Genomic DNA, 19,101 nt, shown 5'->3' with positions numbered 1-19,101 from the left:
ATACTGTGAAATTAAACCAGGTATAAAAGCTGCGGAGATTGATCCGAGCAATGTCTAGACTGTTTGTCTGTGTATAGAGCACAATTATAACATAACGCATCCATTACGCATGCTAAACAGCTAAAGGCCACGGTAGACAGAAGAGAGTTTGTCTATACCCGTTTCCGGCTCTAAACGCCCATATATATGTTTTACGACTCCATCTACATGCATGTACACACACCGCACACAAGCCGCTCTGTTTTAATGCAGACATACTCCAAGAAACACTAATTATACGGCTTGATAAAAGGCTCTGTGTTCCTGAGCTAAACACATATCATCATACTAATGGAACATTTTGGAAAGCATTTTTACACCTTTAAAAAAGGCCATAGTCGGCCTATCCCTATCACACGCACGCACACTCATTATCCCTCCAACACAAACAGCACAAATAAACAGCCGAATCCTTATTCCCGCTTAACTTGTCAAAAGCCGGCTCACGGCTGAATTTTCCGTCATTAAAAAAGCATTAATGAGGATGATTAAAACGAGTGTGATGAGACGCTGGGCCAGGGACATGCATCTCACTCCTGTACTGAATGCCAAAAGGAACTCTCTTGGCTTCTGGCTCTGAGTGGCGGCATGTTTTTTTGTTTATCAGGCTGCAAAGGTTTTTTTTGCTTTTCCTTTTATACTCTGTACTGTACAATTGCTAGAGTGTGTAAAATGGGAAGATTTGTTCCATCTAATGTCTTTGGAGGCCTAACATTTGTGGTGTAGTCTCAGCTCAAACAAAAAAATGTATTATTGGAGGTTTAAAGTTACAAACCTGCACAACAGTATTAAGATGAGATAAAGAGGTAAATATATGAGAACTTCTGACAGCAGAAGTCATTTTGTCAGTATGATTGGGGATAAGCGCACCATTTTGACACAGTTCCCCATCAATGTGCACTTACGAACTATTTCCAAGTTTGTGCGAGAAAGATTCCAATCGTTTCCGGGAATTGTCCCCATCATAATATGTCTCCTCTAAGTCTGACGAGTTTTGAGAGTTCGCTTTTTGCAAAGATATAAACTATCATTCAACTCAGCCAGTGGACAACAGCTGGAGGCATGCCCGCTAGCAGCAGCCGCCTGCTCTCCCTGTGCCATTACTGCGGTGGCACGTTCAATGACAACAATATAGGAATCATTTTTGGATTTACTGAGGGGACTTGATAAGATAAAATATACTGTTTGCACTGGTAAACTTTATTTGTAAATATTAATAATAGATTAAATAGTATATTCCTGCAGCAGTCAGACTTTACAGCCATCATGGCCCCTGGTAGACCACACACACATCAACAAAGACTATAACGCATCTGTTGAGCAATACATACAGTGGGGAGAACAAGTATTTGATACACTGCGGATCTTGCAGGTTTTCCCACTTACAAAACATGTAGAGGTCTGTCATTTTCAAAAATCCAGAAAATCCCATTGTATGATTTTTAAATAATTCATTTGCATTTTATTGCATGACATAAGTATTTGATCACCTACCAACCAGTAAGAATTCCGGCTCTCACAGACCTGTTAGTGTTTCCTTAAGAAGCCCTCCTGTTTTCCACTCATTACCTGTATTAACTGCACCTGTTTGAACTTGTTACCTGTATAAAAAGAGACCTGTCCACAGACTCAATCAAACAGACTCCAACATCTCCACAATGGCCAAGAGCAGACAGCTGTGTAAGGACATCAGGGATAAAATTGTAGAACTGCACAAGGCTGGGATGGGCTACAGGACAATAGGCAAGAAGCTGGGTGAGAAGGCAACAACTGTTGGCGCAATTATTAGAAAATGGAAGAAGTCCAAGATGACGGTCAATCTCCCTCGGTCTGGGGCTACATGCAAGACCTCACCTCGTGGGCTATCAATGATCATGAGGAAGGTGAGGGATCAGCCTAAAACTACACGGCAGGACCTGGTCAATGGCCTGAAGAGAGCTGGAACCACAGTTTCAAAGAAAACCATTAGTGACACACTACGCCGTCATGGATTCAAATCCTGCAGCGCACGCAAGTTCCCCCTGCTCAAGCCGTCTGAAGTTTGCCAATGACTATCTGGATGATCCAGAGGAGGAATGGGAGAAGGTCATGTGGTCTGATGAGATAAAAACAGAGCTTTTTGGTTTAAACTCCACTCGCCGTGTTTGGAGGAACAACAAGGATGAGTACAACCCCAAGAACACCATCCAAACCCTGAAGCATGGAGGTGGAAACATCATTCTTTGGGGATGCTTTTCTGCAAAGGGGACAGGACGACTGCACCATATTGAGGGGAGGAAGGTTGGGGCCATGTATCGCGAGATCTTGGCCAACAACCTCCTTCCCTCAGTAAGAGCATTGAAGATGGGTCGTGGCTGGGTCTTCCAGCATGACAACGACCCGAAACACACAGCCAGGGCAACTAAGGAGTGGCTCCGTAAGAAGCATCTCAAGGTCCTGGAGTGGCCTAGCCAGTCTACAGACCTGAACACAATAGAAAATCTTTGGAGGGAGCTAAAAGTCCGTATTGCCCAGGGACAGCCCCAAAACCTGAAGGATCTGGAGAAGATCTGTATGGAGGAGTGGGCAAAAAACCCTGCTGCAGTGTGTGCAAACCTGGTCAAGAACTACAGGAAACATCTGATCTCTGTAATTGCAAACAAAGGCTTCTGTATCAAATATTAAGTTCTGTTTTTCTGATGTATCAAATACTTATGTCATGCAATAAAATGCAAATTAATTACTTAAAAATCATACAATGTGATTTTCTGGATTTTTGTTTTAGATTCCGTCACTCACAGTTGAAGAGTACCTATGATAAAAATGACAGACCTCTACATGCTTTGTAAGTGGGAGAACCTGCAAAATCGGCAGTGTATCAAATACTTGTTCTCCCCACTGTATGTGTATGTATGTATGTATGTATGTATGTATGTATGTATGTTCTCACACACACACACACACACACACACACACATATATATATAATCCTCCTGGGAACCAAAGAAAGAAAAGTGTCTTCCAATCTCCATTTTTGGGTGATCTTAGGGTTAAAAATCTTGAAAAATGTAGACTTTTTAAAATGTATGTTTTTATTTTTACAGTATGTCCACAGTAGAGGAAGACCATTGTAGTGTTGAAAGACAGCCAAAATTTAAATATACTATACGTAACATATTATGCTTATATAAAGGCCTTAATGACAGACCGTTTTATAGTAATAATTATTTCACTGTCTGCTATTTCTAAGTCAGAATATTCAGCAACTGTAACAAAATCTAAAATAACTGTCACTTAACTGTTTTCTTCTGTTATCTGGCTGCTACCACACTACATTCCACACTTATTTGTGTGTACTTATTGTTGTCCACTTTGTTAATAGTACCCATGTGTGTAATTTCTCTCTCCAATATTTGACGCATGCCTCTTAGTTAATATTATGCTCTTTATTGTTGCTGTAACAATGGAAATGTCCCCTCAGTGGGACTCATAATGTTATTCTGATTATTGTAAAGTTGGCATTAAATCAGTACTTCAGTACCTGAACCATTTAAAGCGTTAAGTCCCATTTAGTTTCTCTCAGAAGAACGATCTCACCACAGTTCATTTCTTGGAATATATCACAAAAAAAGGAAGCTGTTCAAGTGGTGGTTTTGGTCCCGTTTGCTCTTTAGTTCTGTGCTGGGTTCTGCTAGGTCAGATGTGTGTAAATCATAGCGGCCCTCTAGGTGTACATACTCGCTAGATCAATAGACACAAGAGGGGGAAATCAACACTGCTTGTTTAAAGGGTGCGCCCGGGCCAATGCCAAGCCCCAGGGTACCTACCGAGGGTACTTGGTATTCAAACTGAGAGGGAGAGGAATAGATATCTAGCTATGGGCATCAGAAAAGTGAAGCTACTGGTGTGGGGGAGAAAGGGTGTCGAAAGCAGATGTACAGCCACTGGGGTAATACCTCTTTGGGTTTATCAGTGTAAGCTGATTAGAGGTGAATCAAAGTTGCAACAAGTGATCGGGAGTCAGTGGTTCTTACCTTTTTACCAATCAGCTTCTTCCTCAGGAACTCCCGGGCCTCGAACATGTAGGGGATGTCATACAGCGGACGGAAACGTTTGTCTTTGTCCTTGTTCTTCTCCTGATGAGTGGAGGATAAAGGAAAAAATGGGGGAAGGGATAGGAAGTAGAAAGAGAGAGAGAAAAGAAAGATTATTCATAAAGATGTTTGGCTTAACATTTTGGCTGCAGATTCAGACCTGTGAGAAACATGCAAAAAAACACAAATACAAACCCCCCCGCCCGCCTCGTAAACACACAGATTCACACACAGATTCACAGGCAGTTTGTCCCTTCTTTTTCCTTTCTTCAGCCCTGAGTCAGGAAGGATCTGGACATTTCTGCCGTCAACACTGACAGAGCAGAAAATAAAAGAAATCAAAGTACACAGTTACCAAGGACACAGATCCAAGCATCCGAGCCAAAGACACTTTGTGTTAAAGTGATGCACAAAGGCGAGCTAACGCCATGTGCACACACACACACTGTGGGTACACAGATGAAGCCACGCGCACACGGCACAGCTGCAGACAAAAACTTCTCTCAATACGCTCACCCACTCTCTGACAGGAGCGGGCCACAAATAGATCCCATTTGCATTTAGAAAAAAAAAGGAGGCTGAGGTTTTGTGTTGCTCCCAGTGTAAAGAGACAAACGCACACACACACGGTGACAGGTGCCGTTTTTGTAGGGGCGGGATACAATATAATAATACAGCAAACGACAGTGACGCAGTGGGTAAATAAACGACAGGCACTAACGGGACGAATGAGGCTATGAATGACAATACCAGTGTGCTCGCCAGCCTTGCCCCTCCCACACTGCTCCATTAGCGCCATCATTATCTGCCACATACACACACCAGTAACATTCTTCCAAGAGAACACACAGGGATGGATTAAAATCCTCTTCTCTTCGATGGTTTCCATTAATTTGTAATGCCTCTCCAGTTGTTCCGAGCCGCCAGGTGTGGCACACAGCTGGGCTGATGGATGTGGGGGGGAACACATGGGGAGCACAGGGTGTGTGAGCATGTGTTGGTATGTTCGAGCATTAAGGTGTTTAAGATAAATCTGGTGGCGACAAGCTCTACAGGAATTCCTACTCCCAGAAGTGTTTCCGTGGCGATTTCTCCTTCTAAATGATATTTTGAGTCAGTCTGAACATGCCTGCTGGATTTAGCCAAGGTAACGTAGCTCTGCAAGCTGCCAAATTCACCAACCAGTTCCTTTAACCTTGGCAGGAATGTAATAACCTTTGAGTTTAATAGCTTTCCATCTTTCTTTTCTCTCTCCCTCCCTACCATCATTCTGCACTTTCACGAGCAGAGTCAGCACCGCACAGAGCCTCGGAGGTGAGTTAATCTCACACATGGCCGGCGGAAATCCCCCACCGCTCAGCCAAGATCCGATGTCCTCCATTTTGTGTCAGTCGGGGCTTATTGTCAGGGTCTTTCATCCCTACAAAGTCAGTTGCGGTGGGATGATGGGGCCTTTTTTAGGAGCACTGCCGGGCCAGGATTCCTGCATTTTGTGCCTGAGCTGCGGACTTAACCGCCCACTGCTGGGGATGAGGATAACTTTCACCAAGCTGGCACTGCCCCGGTGAAACCCCTTCCTGTGGACCATATAATCTTAATGTCGTTCATTAGGACAGTTCCCAGACACGGGACGATCCTGAGGGGCTTTCACAAACACAGTCATAGCACAGTCATGGTAGTACTGCATTTTAGAGGCCATTCCGCGTCAGAACAACAGTATGACTTGAATGGATGGAAAGTAAAGAAAGAATCATTTTAACTAATAAGCCGTTTCACGCTGGAAAGGCAGCCATGTCACTGAGGGCGAAGAGTGGAAATGCCAGCACTCTCTGCCAATTAGGCACAAGGACTGGAGAAGCAGGGCAATAGGTACTTCTCTATCATTGAGAAGGTCTTAGGGGAATGGAGCAAGTCAATGACGACAAGGTGAAAAAATCAGAAAACAAGAGGAAATATTACAACTGGAAAACATAGGCAGACATGGGAATCGATGCCGATTGATTGCCCGATATTTCACAACGGGCCTTTGTGTTCAACCTACAACAGGGTCACTTTCCCTGCAGTTAAGTGAATTGAATCAACGCGTTCCACTGCCAATCCAAATAAAAGTGCACAGAGACGTTCAAGTATAACAAAACCTACAACAAGTCTAATTTTCTTTTACCGATACAACCAGACATTACAACCAGACATTACCATTATTAAATAACCCAGACAAACTGTGCACACTGTCCTTAAAACTATTATTGTGCGGTTGCAGGAAGGTTAGAGAAAGAGGAGAGAGTTACTGCCATGTCTCCACCATGACCCAATAACAACAGTTTGCTCTCTCTCCCCTCGGGGGGAGTTCTGTTCTATTTGGGGTAAATTTCCCTTCGTTCCAAATTACCAGCTAAAGCTCAGGAATCATCTTTGACTATTGCAGAGGCATGATGCTAGCTGGATGGTACAGTGTCGCAGGGCTGCAGGGGATGGGGCTGCAAACATGTGGCTGCTGCTGCTGCTGGAAGCATTTGCAGCTTCTGGAACTTTAAGGGTGGAATCATGACTCAGGAGCATGTCATGCCTCCTGATGTGCGGCGGTGGGTTTGGGAGAGTGTACAGTATTGGTTTAGTTTTGCTTCTGTATTAAACTGTGTGTTCTTTATTTTGTAACCTATGTTTTGAGACACTGCGGCGTGAGTGTCCCAGACAAAGTGCACATTATTTTTTGATTAAGCAGTGCACTAGGAGCCTCAGACAAACATTCACTACTGTATGCCGGACAACATAACTCAATTGTGCATGCATAAACATTAAATGGATGCAGAGGGACTGAGAGAGGGGGGGGGGGGGGGGGGGAGTCACAGAGAGACAGAAGGCATACACTTCCAGGAGCAAGAGCATGAAGGAAGAGCTGGTTATGGTACTACAATACAAAATCAAATTTATCTAATCGAATAACCTTACATTCACAGCATTATTGTCCATATGCCAGAATACAAATAAGTCATTACTAAAAAGACTGGAACTGATTCCGCAATAGACTCAAGAGGGAACCTGGGTTTTCAGAATGGAATTACCTGAAGCAACATAACGACAAAAAGACACTCAATTCATCATTAGCTGCTTCCAGGCTGGTGCAGGTACATTTGCTGGGACAGGCAGTGTTCGGATTGTGCGCTCATGAATAATAATGGCTTGGAAAAAAAGAAAATAAGGGGGAGGTTAAGCAGTGAGGAAAGCAGCTACACTGCGATTCAATATGTTGCGTTCCTAATTTTTGACCCAGACAGACGGTCAGGCGGGGCCTGCAGACAGACAGTGATGCAGTATTGGAATATCTGCAATGCTGAGTGTTGAAAAACCTCTGAATGGAAGTGCTCAGCTCTGCATAAATTGGCTAACCAGTTGAATCAAAACATATTCTGGTCAAATTTATTTCGTACAGTGTTTTACCTTTGTGCTTTTGAAAAAACCTCTCATTGCAACACTTAATGTCTTTTATCCCTAGTATAGCTTCCTCAAGCAAGTCCTTGTTTTTCCAGCAGTGTCAGCCCGGCAATTGGGCAAAAAATGATCCACCCGGTAGTGAGGAGGGATACTGGGTACCAATCTGCCTCGCCACAGCCAATCAGGCACGAGTGAATCACGAAAAAGGGAGAGACCCTCCTCTCCTGTTGTTCTCCTCCCACACTTGAGGTCAAAGCATGCTATGCAAGGATAGGGGCCACGCTGAGAACACACACCATCAGACGTAGAAGGAAGTGGACAGAAATGTGGAGGGAAGGAGGGCAGGAAGAGACCAAACCAAAGTGAGGAGAAGAAACGAGGAGCCACTTCAGAGCAATTTCAGAGTTGCAGATGGGTCCGTCTGTTTAAAGACTGGTTTTTGTAAAACTGTATCCCGTCATTTATCACATTTTTATCAAGTGTTAAACTGAAAAGAGTGTATTACTGCAGTGACATTTGCATGCTGATTCTGTTCTGAAATGCTAATGGAATTCAACACAAATGATCTTACTCCATTACAGATTTGGGATTGAACCAAACTTCCATTATGCCATTATTATAAAAAAAACATGTATTTCCACATTGCTGTTTTGTCATCTTCCTACCCGTCTGACTCGCATCAAGTTCCCACATGTTATTGTTATTCTTGCTGGGCATGGTGTCAATTTTTTTATTTGACAGCTTTTGTTTTTTTTTTGTTTTACTCCTTTTTCATTTGAGCATCCTGCGCTACGCCACAGTAACAGCATAGTAACACATTTTTTATTTCCATATTGTACCGCCTTTGTTTAAGACCTTGATGTCTTGACTGCAATTGCAGATATGAAATTGGATTCCTTGTCATGTAAAGACACAAGTAACCAAAACATATGACTGTATAGCAACTGCTCAAAAACAACAACAGCGGCTGTGCATCCATATGTGTTCACGTTGACGATATGTAGTCATTTGTTTTGTGACATGCCTTCCACACACATCTACAGACTCAAGTACTTCATAGTTATGAAGAATTGTCAAATTCTGCCTACATACTTTGTCAGACTTTTCCGACCTGTGCAGTATTTACAGAAATGCTAATCAGTGTTCCAGGATAAAAATAAGCCCAATAAATGTGAAATTAAAAATAAGATGCAGACGGAAGAAAGGGCGAGGGGGGAGAGACACAGGGAGATATACAGGTGGGTTACGGTAGCTAGCAGCAGTAGACAGGACACACACACACAGGCTACAGGAGTAGGCAGCATGGAGATGAGCCACAGTCATTGCCTTACATAAGGACAGTGAGCTGACCTCTCCATGTGCTCCATCAGCACTGTCCTTAACCATACTTACTTACCACACACACACACACACACACACACACAGTGTGGGTGTAACAGTGAGTCACTGAGTGGCGTTGACATCTCTACTCGTGTTTACGCTGGGTTTGTCCTGCTGCACATGAGATACAAAAACGGAGCGAGAGCAAAAAAAATGAAGGGGATGGGGGGGGAGAAAAAGAGGGATGAGGGGGAGAGTCGAAGAAAAAAAGCTGACTCCAACTCCCAAGCTCAAAATAACTCACATCTGAAGATGGCAGTAATACTGGGGAGCAAAAGGAGAGGAGGGGAAGTTCTACGTTTCACTGCAGACGCACGCCATTGGTCGGCCGATCTGTCTGTCTGAGCACAATTAGTGCGAGAGGGGCAGGGGGGGGGGGGGGGGGGGGGGGTGTTTTCGTGGTGTTAGGGGACTAAAACAAAGCAGAGGAGATGGGAAGAAGAGGAAAGGATGGCAGGAACGGTCACAGTTTTTCACATCTAGCCTCGCTTCAACAGTACACACACGCAAACATAAATGGCCTTGCTTGCAGAATGCAGGGTCACCCAGTGCACACACGCACACAGCGAGACAGTGATAATAATAACAACTGGCACAAGAGAATCCCTAAAGACCTCTAGAGAATGCAACACACACACACACACACACACACACAGTTGTCACAATACCAAAATATCTGAGTTTGTGTTCTCTCCGGAGAATTCCTTGGTTCATACACGGGCTACGGTGCTAGCCTGCGCACATCTGGAGTGCCTCTGTGTACGCATGCAGCACGAGTGTGAAATCCATGTTGGTGCACATGCTGACGCCAATTTCCAAGATGCTTCCTGACATTGGCTAACGCAGCTTAACCAAGCATGTCCCTGTGTGTGTGTGAGCTGTGCTACAAACCGTGACGCTGTCTTTGTGTCTGTCTGCTGCATTGTAAGCAACAAGCCGGTTCGCTCGTGACAGTGTTAGCCAACATGATGTCAGAGTGTGTCGAGCGTGTGGCTGAGAGATACCTGCTGTGACCTCTGAGGTAGGAAACATCCCCGCTGCTTACACCCTCTCAAAAATCAGTGTGTGCCTCACAATTGTTGGAGAAAGAATAACCCCGCAGCGAGTGTTTCTTCTTTACAAATACTTTGGAGGTGCTAAACAACACATTTCATTGCCTTTAAAACAGTTCAAGCGACAGTAATGACAGTAAGTATTAACAGTTACACAGATTAGAATGGCTTCCAATAATATAATGTGAACTACTATATCTTCATATGTAATGGAGCGTAGACAGGGCATGAAATGAGGTTCCCCCTGCTCGCCTAAGGTTACAGCTCACTTGCTTAATTTAGCGATCGGACACAAGTCCAGCTGGCAAATGAGACTGGACATCAAATTCCATGCATGACCATAAAACACTGACTAAATTGACCCTTCGTCGGGACCAAGCAATCAGGGATTTATTTTTAAACGTAGGTTATTTGTTACAATGTTTTTCAAAAGGTGTTGAACAAGTAGAAATTCTGTTTAAAGACTTGGGTTGTGTGTGGAACATTAGAAAGTGTAAGGTAGAGTAAGAGTGTGTTGGTGTGCGATATAGCTTCGGACCTAGAAGTAAATGTGAGTACAGATTAAGCTATTTGTGTGTGATTGAAGCTATAACTCAGATTAATAGCCTGTGGCCAGGTCATATAGTCCTATTGGGAACCCAGTCAACAAAAACACAAAAAAAGATGGTAATTTTAACCGGAAAATCGATCCAAAAATGCAACAAAATCAGTCCATTCGAGGTACCAATATTGCCACTTTCTGGTTAAACCTGCCTTTTTTATCCTGAAATTATCAAACATTAATTTCAGCATCTTCAACAACCACCAAAACCACTCCAAAATGTTCCAAATCAACCAAGCCATGTTTCACTACTGTCTAGAAAAGTCCATAATTGTAATTAACGCACCTTATGCTAATTGTGAAATTGTCTAACTCCATTCATTTCTATCATGAAGCTTTGGGGTATTGGGGTCAATATTTCTGGGTTCAAAGTGCTGGCAACTGGACCATAGAGCGAAACGTGTTTGTGCAACCTGCTGCTTTACATGATGATGTTCAGCCCTGCAGTTATATTTATATCAGAGACATTTCAGTGCTTCTCTGCTGGTTTCCTTTCTTCTACCTTACAGTACATGGGCTCATCAAAGCTGCAGTAAACCCATCACAACTCTGCATTGCTGCCATAGCGACAACACTCAAAGCTGGGCCAACAGCATTACAGACATTCAGGCAAGCAGGCGGCCTTTTACAGACAGAAATAACTAGCCAACAAACAGCACCAGCAGCTGCACCGTAAACAACCCTTATCCAAACATGGAACGCAGCAACAAATTATAAAAAAACAAGACTGAAAAGGATAAAGACTGTCCTCCTGCAGTGTCAAAAAATGCCTTAAAAAAAACACCGGGTATGACTTTTGAACATGTTCTAAATGTCACTGCAGGATTAGATTTGCATTTCCTTTTTAAGTTGTTACCATCGAACAGTGAAAAGTAAGACTAACAGTTTAGAAAAAATAAAAGCAAATCGAACATGATCTTCACAGTCCATGATGGATGTGACAGTATCGTTACAGGGCTTATCATATTATATCCTTTATGGCACATTTAACTGTCCTAGCCAAGGGAACTGGCCCCTAGATAGACTGATTTTGAGAAATATTCAGGTTATTTACATGAAAAGCCCACACACATCCAAACAAGAGCAATTAAATATGCATGAAGTGCAAGAAATAGCGATAGGACACTGTGCCAATATAACACCAAATCCGATAGACACAAACATTCACATCTGGGCTCCCTCTCCCGGGCTCCCTGTAACATACACCAGTGTAATGAAGCACAAAACACATACTGCTGAAGCATCTGGTGCAGGGCGACAGACAGAAAACAGACGGGCACTGAGAGACAGACAGATGGAATAATACGAGGGGAGGAATCCAGAAAGCGGTGCAGGAATACGGAAGGAGTAGGAAGCTGTGAAATACGAAGAGCAGGAGAGAGGGCAGGAGAGAGGAGAGATGTTTGTGCCCACAAGCTTGTTACAACGGCAGAGAGCTAAGGAGAATAAAACACACACGAAGGGCAGCGGTGCAGGTCAACAATCTGACCACGGCTTGTACTGCACACCCAGAGGGAGGGAGGTAAGAGGAAGTGACTGTGGAAGGAAGGGAGGCAGGAAGGAGGGAAAGAGGGAGGGACTGAGGGATACAAAGCAGTCTCTTAATGATGCGAGGCCCCAACGACACCAGGGGAGAGAGGGAGGGAGAGGTTGGAGAATAAAAAAACTACAAAGAGATAGCAAAGAGAACACCATAAAATGAAGAGGAGTCAATAAAGACTATAGTAATCAAACCACACATTCCGTATTCCGACTTTTACAGCCGGTTCCTCGACAGAAGCACCACAACCTCTTTGAGCAAGGAAACGCAAGACTTGCTCTTAAAGGATATTATAGTAAACACAGCGTTGACGAGGGGAATGGTGTCAGACAGACGTGTCAAACAAAGAGAGCACAGCTTTTTATTAGTCATCACTACGGTTTTGAACTTTCTAATTAATGGAAGTGACATTTTGTGTCTGTTATTTTGAATGTTATGGCATTTGAGAGGACTCAGACACCAAGGGTAATTGAGAAAAGAAAATTGATTACTTCCTACAGCTAAAGCCAAGCTAAATTTAAGACTTTTGAAATGCCACATGGAAGAAATTTAAGACCAATTTTTACGAGTCCGCTATCACGATCTGCAAGCCGGTAATTATAGAGGCATTTGGTAAATGATTGTTTTATCAAAATAGACAAAATGATTGAGATCCAAGATGGAAATGTCACACACAAATGATTTATAAAAAGCTACTTTCAAGTCTTAAGACATTTAAATGATTATTTAAGGCATTTCAATACCAACTAAGATCTCATTTTCTTTTGAGCAATCAGCGAGAAACATGTTTTTCAAAATGAAATACATGTTTTTTTAAGAATGGGCGATGCATCATAATCAGAGCTGGGGAGTAGACTTCTGTGTCTAAATGTTACTACAAACTAGCAGTTTTACAGAAATGAGTGCAAATGTGGATTAATATTCACCTCCACTGTAAGCATGTGTATGTTTTCACCGTCTTGAAGTGCTTCTGAGAAAATGATGGGAGTGTGTGGGGGGGGGGGGGGGCCCAATGTGCCTCCTCACTCTCTGCAGTGCTGCAACCACTGGGTGTGTGCAAGCGTCTCACTGTGTTTGCATGTGGCCCAACAGAGGGGCGCCACCAAGTGGTCAAAAGTATTCTCACGGTCATTTAGGAGGGAGACTAGACTAATGTGTGAGGGAAGAGGACATGGCATGAGATAGAAACATATGCAGAGATATGTAAACAGCTTGTGTTTGACTTTAACGGTCTCCTATTATGCTATATTTTAACAATATAGTGTAGGACAATATCTATACAAAACTTGTCTTGTCTTGTTTTGCTCAAAATACAAATCAGACCCATTGAAGCATGCCTCATACCCCTCTATTTCAGCCCTGTTCCTGAGGTGCTGATTCTGTGACTGGCTTTAAATTTGAGCTGAGCTCAAGCTGGCCACGCCCCTTTGCAGCGTCATGATCTCTCCTCAGTGAACATTTTACACCAGGAGACACTCAGCTAAAACGCTGCCGTGATTAAACCCCATATGTTCCAAACCACATCAAGCATTATTTTGAAACTCAGTGTTTACCACTAGAACAGAGACATTATATGTATTTCATATACAACAACTCTAAGTCCCTCCTGCAGACATCCTGCTGAACACACAGACACACAGAGGTGCTGCGGAGGGGATTCAGCCTGCGACTGTATATTGCGGACGATATGTTGGGGTAGGGTCATGTGTCGGGACGTTGCCAGGAGTTCAATGTAAAGCCAGCCCACGTTTCGGTTATGACGTAATCTGGATCAGCTCGTTTGTACCCCCACTTTCAGAGATGTGGGTTAGGAGTAAAAGAGAGAGGGTTGTATTTTCTGACTCTTTGTGAGTCTCCTTACACACATTTATGTATAAAAGGGGCTCGAGTCGTCTGTGAGCTTCCGATGAAGTGGCTGACCCCACACTTTCACACATTCATGACCCAAAAGTAGCCACTCAGACACACAGAGGCAGACAGACAGTGTTTTTGTACCTCTCCCTCAATTCTGGGGGGCCGAATGCTGGACAGGTGGATAGTCTTGAGTTCTCCAGAGTTGAGCTTCACCACCATGGCATCAGCGTTGACCACCTGCATGACCTGTAGGGACAGATACAGAGAGCAATTTAGTTGTATAAATACAGAAGGGTGAACCAAGCAACTTAAGGAAAAAATAAATGTATTTAAGGGTCCAAAAAACATGGTAATATTTCAGGAGGAAACTAGAACAGAGGCAGGACTTTGGAGGAAGGAGACTGGCATTGCATTTTAGTGAGTGAGCGAGCAGATAGACTGGAAGAAAGATGGGAAGTGAAGGAGCAGGTAAAGGATAAATGGAGAGGAAGAGATCTATTCAAAAAGGCGGAAGCGGAGTGACAGTGCAGATCGTGCGCTGTCACGAGCGGGAGCCACTGAAAGCAAGGTAAGAGAGAGTGATCCTTGAGTGACTGAGTGAGTAAGCGGACTAAGTCGTCCCAGAAGGCCGGCAGAGGTTTTGGAGGACAGCGCGAGGACGTTCGGCTATCCGGGGGATTGGCACCGGGGAGGAAGGGAGGGGTGGGGGGAGACGGAAAGCAAGAGAAACTGCTTTAGAAACACAAACATCCTGTTGAAGATAGAGCGGTGGAGCGTCATACAGCCCTCTACAAATGGCTGGCAGTGTTTTGTTCTGGAGACCTTTACCAGTGTTCTTACGAACACACAGACTAGTTTAGGTTTGGCATTTAAATGGGATTTCTCAAGCAACCACAATTTATAGTAAGAAGGAAAAGGATATTCAAAGCTATTAGCTCAAAGTATATTACAATTTGTACAACTAAAATATGTACATATTGGGGCTTTTGACTGAATTGTATTTTATTCCTTTTGATTGTTTTATTATTGTTTATTTATTGTAAGATTTGTATTTCATTTATTATTTGATTCCTGTTTTATTCAGTCCTGCATTGGTGTTCATTATTATGTTATTATTATTTAAATCACAAAGCAACACAAATAAAAGTGATGTGTTATTCTGGGAGGTAGGATGTTTTTTATACTTTGTAAATGGTGTATATCTTTGATTGGTGAAGCACTTAGAATTACCTTTGTGTATGATAAATGCTATACAAATAAAGTTTGATTTCACTATGTGGCGTTGGTTCCAAATGAAGGAAACAAATGTCACACATTTGTAACCCAATCTATGGATGTGCGGTTCTACGTGCCAGAGCCAGTCCCAGCATAAAGACAGATTGGGGCTATAATGTGACCGAGATGGAGGAGGCATCCAAACCCAGAGCCTTTAAGTAGGCCACTTGCAAGAGACAGAGAAATCAATCGCCCTACACATGTTGCCGCCCACGTGTGCATTAAACGGCCTCGTCATCACTCAAACGCTGGTTCATATGTAGGCTGCGCTCCGGCTGAAGTTCAAGTGAGAGATGCAGGTCTGAGCCGCGTTTGGAGCCGGGTTTGGACCTGCGTGGGCATTTTTGTTGCGGAAAAACAAAAAAACAGCCGAAAAAAATCCTCTTTCAGAATCTCAGATTGTAATATGGCAGACACAAATCTAGATGTGTTCCGCTCTCTGGGAGACTCATTGTTCTAGGAAAACAAAAATCAGACTGCCATTGAATTCAGCACCACGGAACAGAAATTAGACCAGCCCACATGCTAAATGGGCTGCCCACCACAGCAGCCAAAATACATCATATACTAATCACAGAGCTGAGTGGGAGAGACGCAGAGACTCAGGGAGCAGGAGGGAGACAGAGAGAGGGGGGGAAGAGGTGGGGGGGGGGGGGGAGCACCAAGCACTCCAGCCTACACAAATTCACAGTGTAACAAGGTCATTTTGTGGCTCGCCCGAGTAAATAAAGAGCAAGAGGGGGGAGAATGTGGCAGGAGAAGGAGGAAAATGGCTCAGCATTTACTGGCTAATTATCAGCCGGAGGAGGCGACACGAGAGAGGCAAAGGAAGGACGGATCAACACGCCGAGATGGAGGGAGCGGGGAGATGGAGGGAGCGGGAAGACGGAGCGAGTCGGAGTGTAATCTCTCGGCAAATATCACGAGGACAGAGGCGCGAGGAGAGATGGGGGGCATAGATAGGAAAATAGAGCAAGAAAAAGTCTTTGCAAAAGTAGCTGCCATGAGGGGTCGAGTGAGCAGGCAGCGTGACTCACGGCTCTGATCTGATAGCGGAGAGGTGGGGATCTGCTGCCACCCTCTGCCCGTGGCTCACATGACATCTGCAGTGGCCAAGATCAGTCACGGAGAAAAAAAGGAGGATTGTGGCCACTGGCAGTGGGATCCATTAGGTCGGTTTGAACCACAGGGCCAAGACTTACTGATTACTCCCGTCAGATCATCTACTTCAAAAAGCAACAACACCTATGGCGCAGTTCCAGTGCCAGTGGAGATGATTTGTCAACCAGTTTCAAATAAACTGGTTATGTTTGTGATCAGCTGGCTTGTAGCCCGTTGGTGCTGGTTGAGTTTGTACCGTTTGCCGGGACAGGTGACAATAATCTCGAGAGACTTTCTGACCTTAAGGCTCGACTGATTAACTGGGGCACGGGCCAATTTACCCTTTTCTCATCATCTTCAGCTAAAAGTAACCTTTTTTAAATCTCTCAAAGAAGCCGTCTGACCTTGTAACCATTCTGTCTGACTGCTTTTAACTGGGGCATGCAGTACATAACAGCCAAGAGGCCCTCGTGCCACTGGTTTCTTTTTAACCCTTATGGGTACCATTCTCTTTCCATCCAGCAAGACCTTCAGCACCAAAATACAGTAATATAGGTTCTATATAGCATTATCAAAAGTTGATTTCCATGACAGTCAAGGGTATTTGTGGAATAACTTCACATGGATTGTCAACCAAACCATTAATACTGAGACATTTTACATCCAATATTATCTTTAAAGCTGAGTAAGTTGCCATTTATCCTTTTTAAGTCCAAGTTGCAACAGGAAAGTTGTGCGACTCATGATTTTTTTTTTGTAACCACGAAGAATGTGCTCCGATCACTATCACAAAAAAAATAAGAGTTGTAGAAATGATTGGAAACTCAGTACTGCCATGAAATAGAGGTTCTTTACATTCTTGTAATAAGTAAGTGTACACTTTTGACCACAACTGTATGTCTGCTCTAAATCACATCATTTTATCTGGTTAGAGAGATTTGTGTGCAATTGTTATAATTTGCATTAAAGGTCTGATCTTGACCTTCATTTTTGAGTCCAATGTATCTATATTTGAAGTCCCCTCCACATGTTCCTGTGATAATGGGATATTTCCATTGTGGAGGCATAAAAACACATCAACCTGAAAGTTGTGCAACAAAATGTTAGCCTTCTGTATAGTATAGTAGGTAGAACTGCTCCCCAAAAAAGCCAACCATACTACTGCCAAGCGTACTGCTACTTGTCATTTCATCGTCAAGCATCACCAGCATTTTAAATCCATATTCTGACGGATCTGGTTGGCCTGAAAGCAACAGTGGCAGTGCTCGTGATGAGAGGCTGGTGAAGGGGTTTACACCACGTCACCTTTCATCCATCACCTCGCAGGTCGATGGCAACCCAGGGGAGAGGAGGGTATGGAAGGGAAGGGAAAAAGAGAGGAAGACTATTGGGGCATGGCCTACATCTCCAGTCCCTGTAGAGGTGGGCAGAGAGAGAGAGTCCAGACAGTCCAAGAGGAAGCTGCGTCAGCGGGATCAACTTGTGGGGATTGGACCCGCTCTGCCTCTCCACTCTATCCATCACTCAGATAATAAGAAGTGAAAAGGAGAGTGGACGGGAAGAGGAGCGGAGTGTATGATGATGGGATTGATGGATAGATGTGTCCCTGGGTGCATTGCAGTATTAGGTGCCGACAAATGTCATGAGGACAAGTATGGAGGGGCAGTGACAGCCTGAGTAACCTTAGCCTGTCCAATATGTTCTGAGCTTTAAAGTGGATCGAGATGATGCAGGGTCAGCATCCGGGGTCCATCACAACTGTCATCAGGGCGCTTTTATCTAAAAGTGTTGACGTCACGTTGCTGCATTCAAAGTTTTCAAGCCATGTTATACAGGCATGATATCATCATTTGATGTCAGTAGTACTCCAGCCAAAATAATTTAAATGTATAAAATATCCAGATAATCGACTTATGAAATCCATTGATCCTACATTTTAAAAAGGAACAGATGCAATGAATTAGAGAAAAATAAATTGTCCCTTCATCTTAAATAATAAGGCCCACCAGAATAAATAAAAGAATATATTTATGAATAAATAACAGCAACATTGTGACAGTCCGTTCTCAGTTAATTGCTGTGTAAACTACATATTACTTTTTCTATTATGATAGCCAGGAAAACATTATTTAAGTCACCTGTGTGAGGATATTCTCCATTATCCGGATAATTCAAATTTCCCATGATTAACATTGCGAGTGTTTTTCTACAAATACATCTTACATCACGTTTATGCTGCAGAAATGCTTCTTGATACACTATTAAATGTGCTAATCTGAAGAGGTGCATGCTGCAGGAGCTTCTGATGTGTCTCTATTACCTAAACAACAAAGACAACACAGCAGCAGCAACACTTCCTCTGAAGCATTGGGGGAGAGCAGTGGAAATAGGACAGAGGAACGTCCTGCAGAGATCAGGAAGTGCCTCGAGGTTTAGGTGTAGGCTTCAGCAGTGCAGCAAAATAAAAAGGGGAACTGCAGAGCGAGAGGACGCTCATAGTTTCAGGGTTCTTGTTCATTTCTTCCCATGTCTTTTCTCCTTATATTACATCTTTTATTTAACGTTCAACCACCTACCTTACTGTGCCTCTCTCATACACCCTCCGGAGCTCACCACCAAATATTCCCTCACTCCGCCTCCCCCCCACCACTGCCCACACCCAACCCTCTCTTATTGAGGGGGTTCAGACAGATCGGAGAGCGGCTCACACTGATACCATAAATGTTTTATCCTTTCTCTAGCCTCTTGCTTCTG

At 43.6% G+C, this 19,101-nt stretch overlaps 1 protein-coding gene across 1 annotated transcript in view; it reads right to left on the bottom strand.

Annotated features, from left to right (window-relative positions):
* snd1 (staphylococcal nuclease and tudor domain containing 1) overlaps positions 1-19,101 on the bottom strand; it is a 175,131-nt gene that overhangs the window by 139,669 nt on the left and 16,361 nt on the right. Inside the window, exons 10-11 of the mRNA XM_063905770.1 lie at positions 14,113-14,217; positions 4,053-4,154 (exon numbers count right to left, since the gene is read on the bottom strand). Of these exons, the coding sequence (XP_063761840.1) occupies positions 4,053-4,154; positions 14,113-14,217 (207 nt within the window). The remainder of the gene's footprint in view (positions 1-4,052; positions 4,155-14,112; positions 14,218-19,101) is intronic.

This window comes from Eleginops maclovinus, chromosome 17 (assembly GCF_036324505.1).
Source record: "Eleginops maclovinus isolate JMC-PN-2008 ecotype Puerto Natales chromosome 17, JC_Emac_rtc_rv5, whole genome shotgun sequence".
Taxonomy (NCBI): domain Eukaryota; kingdom Metazoa; phylum Chordata; class Actinopteri; order Perciformes; family Eleginopidae; genus Eleginops; species Eleginops maclovinus.
The sequence above is the reverse complement of the archived record's forward strand: the minus strand, read 5'-3'. Positions and strand labels throughout refer to the sequence as shown.